Source organism: Myotis yumanensis, unplaced genomic scaffold, assembly GCF_028538775.1.
Source record: "Myotis yumanensis isolate MYYU_CA2020_CCGP unplaced genomic scaffold, mMyoYum1.0.hap1 SCAF_2, whole genome shotgun sequence".
In the NCBI taxonomy this organism is placed as follows: Eukaryota; Metazoa; Chordata; class Mammalia; order Chiroptera; family Vespertilionidae; genus Myotis; species Myotis yumanensis.
The window spans coordinates 9,367,513-9,374,262 of record NW_027223753.1 but is presented as its reverse complement, the minus strand read 5'-3'; the positions used below and the strand labels follow the sequence as shown (position 1 = coordinate 9,374,262).

The following is a 6,750-nucleotide window of genomic DNA, read 5'->3' as shown; positions in this document are numbered from 1 at the left end:
GCATGTCAGACTCATCTCTAGAGGTGGCTGCTCTAAAGTTGCTGTCTTCTCTTTCTTTCCTTGTTTTATGTTCAATGATCTTTGGACTTTTTATTGGCCTCCTGCCCCTCAAAGAGGTGCCCTTCTTCCGGCAAGTGCTGGTAGGTGGTGATCTCAGCAGCCAGCTTGACCTTAATGTTCAGCAGGGTCTCGTACGTACTCCTGGGCTTGACACTGCCCGTTTGCTGGGGTCTGGGTCAGCTCTGACCCCAGGTGCAGCAGGATCCCGTGGAGCTGTTTCATCTGCATGGCATAGCGCATCTCCACCTCCCCCAGGCTGTTCTCCCAGATTTCTCATCCAGTCCAGGTCGATCGCCAAGGACTGGACCGTACGTCTCAGCTCTGTGTCCTCTCAGCAGCCCCTATCTCAGCGGTCTCCGAGGTGACCACTGTGATGTCCTCCTCAGTCTGCTGGGACCAGTACTCGTCTAGCTCCTCTTGGTTCTTCTGAGCCAGCTTGTCATCCTGGGCCCAGTTGTCCGCTATGATCTTTTTTTAAAAAATATATTTTACTAGAGGCCCAGTGCACAAAAATTTGTGCACTCGGGGGGGAGGGGGGAAGGGGTGGACCCTCAGCCCAGCCTGTGCCCTCTCGCAGTCTGGGACCCCCTCGGGAGATAACGACCTGCTGGCTTAGGCCTGCTTCCGGGTGGCAGAGGGCAGGCCCAATCCCTAAGTGCAGCCCCTGGTCAGGCTCAGAGCAGGGCTGATTGGGGAGTTGGGGAGCCGCCCCGTCATGCACAGAGCAGGGCAGATCGGGAGGTTGCGATGCCACCCTCAGTCACGCTCAGGGTATGGCTGACTGGGGGGTTGGGACACCGCCCCCTATCACACTCAAGGCAGGGTCGATGGGGAGGTTGCGGCGCCACCCCCTGTCACGCACAGAGCAGGGACCATCAGGGGGGTTGGGGCTCCATACTCTGTCACACACAGAGCAGGGCCAATCAGGGGGTTGGGCGCTGCCCCCTGTCACGCACAGAGCAGGGCCGATCAGGGGGATGAGGAGCTCCACCCTGTCATGCACAGAACAGGGCCCATCAGGGGGTAGGGGAGCTCCCCCCTGTCACGCACAGAGTAGGGCCGATAGGGGAGTTAGGGCACCGCCCTCTATCACCCACAGAGCAGGGCCGAATCAGGGGGTTGGGGCGCCGCCACTGTCACACTCAGGGCAGGGCCGATGGGGAGGTTATGGCTCTACCCCGTCACACACAGAGCAGGGCCCATGGGAAGGGGGGGTTGGGGCGCCACCCTCTATCACCCACAGAGCAGGGCCTATCAGGGGGTTGGGGCGCCGCCACTGTCACACTCAGGGCAGAGCCGATGGGGAGGTTATGGCTCTACCCTGTCACACACAGAGCAGGGCCTGTGGTGGTGGTGGTGGTGGTGGGGTGTTGGGGCGCCGCACCCTGTCACACACAGAGCCACAGGGCGATCAGGGGGTTTGGGCGCTGCCCCCTGTCACGCTGATCTGGTGCCAGGAGGCCTCGCGGCTCCGCTGATCCCGGTGCTGGGAGGCATATTACCCTTTTACTATATAGGATAGAGGCCTGGTGCACGGGTGGGGGCTGGCTGGTTTGCCCTGAAGGGTGCCCTGGATCAGGGTGGGGGTCCCCACTGGGGTGCCTGGCCAGCCTGGATGAGGGGATGATGGCTGTTTGCAGCTGGTCACACACCCTTCAGGGTGGGGGTCCCCACTGAGGTGCCTGGCCAGCCTGAGTCTGGGTGAGGGGCTGAGGGCTGCTTTCAGGCTGGCGGTTGTTGATTGAAGCTCCCAACCACTCCTTTTTTAAATTTTATTCTGGGCCAGCTTTAGCTCTGGCTCTAGCTCTGAGAGCAGGTATCTGGTTTGTTTCGGTTCTATAATCGAAACAATGTATAACTCCAGCTCTGAGATCCCGGGCCTATATTTGTTAGAATGTTTCAAACTGCCAGCTCAGAGGCCGGCAAGTCAGGTGGGGAACGTTGCAGTCTGTAGTCACTGGAGCAAGCAAGCCTCATGTTCGCTTCCAGCTGCCTGGCTGCCCGCTGCCATCTTGGCTGACAGTTAATTTGCATAAGGATATGCTGATTAGCCAATGGGAAGGGTAGCGGTCGTACGCTAATTACCATGTTTCTCTTTTATTAGTGTAGATTGATTTTTTACAGAGAGGAAGGGAGAGAGATAGAGAGTCAGAAATATCGATGAGAGAGAAACATCGATCAGCTGCCTCCTGCACGCCCCCCACTAGGGATGTGCCTGCAACCAAGGCACATGCCCCTGACCGGAATCGAACCCAGAACCCTTCAGTCTGCAGGCCGACACTCTATCCACTGAGCCAAACCGGTCAGGGCAATGATCTTGCTGAGGTCCTGAGATTTGGGGGCATCCAACCCCCCAGTCAAGAAAGAGTTGGCAATCTGACAGTTTACTTCCTCTGCGTGGTTCTTCTTCATGAACAGCAGCTCCTCCCTGAAAGCCTTGCTCTCTGTCTCTGGTCTTGAAGCAATGCCCCTGGTCTCTGACCTGGGGTTCTTCCCATTTTGCGCTCCAGCCTTTATCACTGATTATCAGCCTCCAGGCTCCTCACCCTCTCCGGGCAGGAGGCCAGGCTGTCACTGAGGCATTGCATAGTCTCCTTCTTGCTCTGGATGCCTCAGCCACTCCACACTGGTGGAGGGGGACACGGAAATCGGAGAGCCAGAGCTCCTGGCGCCCGCATCGACACTGGCTGTGCTGCTGGCTGGCTGCACGGAGCCCAAGGTCCGGTAGTTGGTGGGGAAGCTGGAGCTGGTGCTGAAGCTCATGTAGTTCAGGGAGGAAGGCAAGGGGCCAAGACTCAGGTTCGAGATGAAGGCTGCTGTATTCGTAGAGGCTCCTAAGCAGAGATGCTCTCCCCAGCTTCAGAGGTCCAGAGAAAAGGGCACCTGGGTCGATTTTGCAGCTCCCCTCCTAGGCGTGCGGCTAAAGAGGCAACTGCTTCTTGCCCTCCATCCCACCCCGGCCCATTTCAGCTCAGGTCTCGGGCCACACTGTTCAGCAGGGTCCCAGAGGGCAAAGGGTGAGAGCGGGGATGGCTCAGAGCAAGACCATCCCGGTGCGTGGGGCGAGAATCCAGGCTCAGAGATTACCTAGGACTAGCCCTGCAGGCACTGGCACTTTGAGGCACTCAAACTTGGGAAGGCCTTGGGGGGCGCCAGCGAGTCCAGAGGGCCCCTTAGTCCTTTCCAAACGTCTGGGGACTTCCTCTCCCTTCTCTCCTGAAACTAGCCCGGCCCCTTTAAAGACATTCCTGGGGGCGTGGCTTAGGTGACGTCAGCTTGGGGCATGAATGAACAGGAGCCGGTTCTCACCCAACTTCCATTAAGGATTGGGGCAGGAGGTGCTGAAGTTGCGCGCGGGCAGCGGGCGGGAGCGGAACACCGGAGCCGGCTTGCGGGCGTGCGGGAGCCGGGCAGGGATCAGGCCGAGAGCAAGGAGCGTGGCATGGAGCGTCGGAGGCCCCGTACCTGCCTCGCCCTGCTGTGGGGCTGCACGCTGGTCGCCACCGCGGCGCAGGGCAAGGAAGGTGAGTTTGTGTGCGCGGCGGCGCCCCAGCCCGGGCTGCCGGTTCCCGAACCTCGGCGCCTCCTCGAGCTCCGTGCGCTTCGCCGCGCGCAACTTTGGAAACCGACCTGGCGCCGCCCAGCCCCGGAGCCTCCGCTGGGGTTGGGAGGCGCGCGGACCGCGACTGGGACAAACCTGGGACCCCCCCACCCGCTTCCCACACCCGGGGTTTCAGAGGCTGAGGAGTAGCGGCCCGGGAGCGCGGGGCTCGGAGGCCGCGGAGAAGGGAACTAGACGCGGGCCACGCGGTTGCAGCCCCGGCGCCGACTCAGGAACGCATCCCGGCGGGGGCGCGGGGCGTCCCTTGGAAAACGGGGTGTCGGAAGGGCTCTCGGTGCGCGGACTCAGCCTCTTGGTGATCTGAATTCACTAACCCGTTTGCTCCGATTTTGCGGAGAAGGCATTTCTGTGAAGGCCCCTCATTTTGAGGAGGGGGCTCCTGGGCTGGCGGGGCGCACACTGCCGAAGTCCCTGCTCCCTGAGATTTTCTCCACTCCTCGCCCCCCCTCGCCCCCTGTTCTGCCTCCAGTCTGGGAAGAGAGCGTGAGGGGAGTTTCGGGTCAGTGTGCCCACGCGTAGCCTGTCCTCCTTCCCACCCCGCACTCCCAGGCGCGGGGCACAGGTTCGCAGCCGCCGGTGCCGACAGGAAGTCCCAAAGTCAAGCGTTCTGAGCAAGCCAGGGGTGACTCAGAACGGGGAAATGCGGCAGGTGGGGGCGCGGCCTCGAGGTGTGGAGCCATCACCCCGGGGCCACCAGGGAGGCCGGGCACCCGAGGCTGGGGACTGAATCACCCACCCCCGCCCCGGCGCTCCCTGCGCCGCACTTGGGGAGGCGGCCCGGGCCGGGGGAGTGTGCGGACGGGGGCGTTGCTCCTCAGCTAGGGTCGGGGAGGGGAGGGGGCTCTTGCCCGTGGCCCCGGACCTGCCTGTCCACCCCGCAGAGGCCGGCTTCAGTGTCCAATGGTGAGAACGCGTGTTGTGCGCGGGGCCTGGGCAGAGGCTTCCGCAGGCTCCACCAGGGGGAAGGGCGGAGGAAGCCCTGTCCGGTGAGAAGTTTCCTTGCGCCTGGCCTTCGTTTTCCGCCTCCCGAACGGAGGTCGGGGGTGTTGCTCCTGCGTGTTGGGAGCTCACGCCGGAGCTGGAGCCCTCGGGGGTGGAGGTGTGGGGTGGCATTCTGTGCCAGCCTCTGGGGCAGCCACGGCTGCTGGTTGCAGCTCGCAGGGGGAATGGATGGCAGGGATTTCCGTGGCCCTCAGTACCCCCACCCCCTCAGCTTTTGGTCCTCCTCCTTCCTTCGGGACTGTGGTTGGAGCGAAGGGGGGAGACAGCTGGAATCACTGCAGGCCCTTTTCAAAGGCTGCCCGTGGGGGCTGGGGGATTAGGCTGCACGGACGCTGCTGGGTGATTGTTACCTGCAGCGGCCTGGTCCCCGAGTTCCCACGTGGAGCCCTGCCCAGCCCTGGTGACTTCCATGGGATGGGGGAGGAAATGGGCGCGTCGGGCAGAGTCCTGGGATGGGGGACTATTTATATGGAGGCTCCCGGAGTCCCTTTGAACGACTCCCAGAGGGAGTGGAGCCTTGGGATGGGGTGGGGTGGGGGCAGTGATGGCCCGGATGGCAGCTGCTAGTTTGTTATGTTTTTGGGATTCAGGCTGATGTGGTGGATCTGCCTAGGGGTGGGTTGGGGGCGAGAGAAGGACACACATGTCCCTTTCTCCCTTAACCCAGGCTGCTGCTCAGTTCCATTCTTCTTTCTCACCCCCCTCCCCGAGGGTAGAGGAGCCAGGCTGTATTTGGAGACTCAGATGGAACCTGTTAGATTCTCAAAAGACATTGAATCTTTACAACAGGGAAACTGAGGGAGGGCCAAGCCCTCACCAGGCAGGGCCCTGTGCACAGCGTGGGTCAGATCTGAGCATCTGGCTTCTTGGGCTGCCAGAGCTCGGGGCCCCTTGCCTTGTGGTTTCATGGTGGATTTTCCTGGGAAGTGGGAATAGCTGGGCAGAGGTGCAGGGGTTGCTGGCTTGAGGTGCTGATGGAAAAAGGCCTGGAGTGCTCAGGAGGCCTGGAAAGCCCTTGGCTTCTTGATTCTGTAAGAGTCCAGCTCTATCTCCTCTTTTTTCTTCATCTCCCCCTGCCCCCCCCGCCCCCCCCCCCCACACACACACTCACACAGTCTCTTGCTTCTCCCTTTAACCAGTCTTGGTTGCAGAGATGGGGAACAGGGAGGTGACGCTAGGGGAGTGGGAGGTAGTATTGCACTGGGACCTGCAAAGGGTGACACTGATGATGGAACTTAAGTTGGAGGAGGCTTTCCTGGGGGTGGAGCGAGGGACCCAGGGCTCCTGGATGAGCCCTGCCCAGCCCAGGCCTCTCTGTGAAGCCTTTGGGGGCAGCTGAGGGGCTCCCAGCCCCCACCACCCCTTCCAGGGAAGCAGGTGCCTCAGGCCCTGGAAGAGCAGGGTGGAGGGGCAGCCGGGGCTGGGCTCCTGTTCCTGGTGATCGGTTCGAGGGAATTTCCCGGGAGGGGGCTCCTTCCTGTGTGAAGGCTTTTTTCCTTCTCAGATTGAGCCCTGTGATACTTCCAGAGGCAGGCCTGAGGGTTGGAAGGGGAGCCCCGCTCTGGCAGGGGTTGTGGGGTTCCCGCTGTGTCAGATGAACCCTTCAGAGCCTGGGAGTCACGAGCCCCCTCCTTTGGCTTCCTACCTGTCTGTGGAGGCACTCACCATTGTCCTGGCGCACCCGCCCCCCCGCCCCCCCCCCCCCACTCCCACACACCTCCCCCCAGGCTGCCGCCAGGAACCTCCAGATTTCTTCCTGTGTAGCCCAAACATTCCATTTGCTAGAGGAGTTAGTGAATTTTCCAAGCCTGGGCCCTGGGCATGTCTGAACAAATTCCTGCCCCATCCACCCTCCAGCCCCCCTACCCTACCCTTACGGTCTTGGGGCAGGTGCCACCTCATATTCCCCCGCCCCTGTCTGGGCTGCTGGGCTCTTCCTAGAGAGAGGTGGTCCTGGCCATCGGTCAGATGGCAGTGCCTCACACCCAGGGCTTAAGTTCAGGGGAGCCTGGCGGTCTTATCTTGGGGAAGGATTTCTAAGACATCAGGTCCCTGGCTTGGCCCAC

At 61.5% G+C, this 6,750-nt stretch overlaps 1 protein-coding gene across 1 annotated transcript in view; it reads left to right on the top strand.

Moving 5' to 3' along the window:
* The first annotated feature begins 3,395 nt into the window (after positions 1–3,395).
* EPHA2 (EPH receptor A2) overlaps positions 3,396–6,750 on the top strand; it is a 28,780-nt gene continuing 25,425 nt past the window's right edge. The window contains exon 1 of the mRNA XM_070404179.1: positions 3,396–3,584. Coding sequence (XP_070260280.1) covers positions 3,503–3,584 — 82 coding nt within the window. The 5' untranslated portion in view covers positions 3,396–3,502. The remainder of the gene's footprint in view (positions 3,585–6,750) is intronic.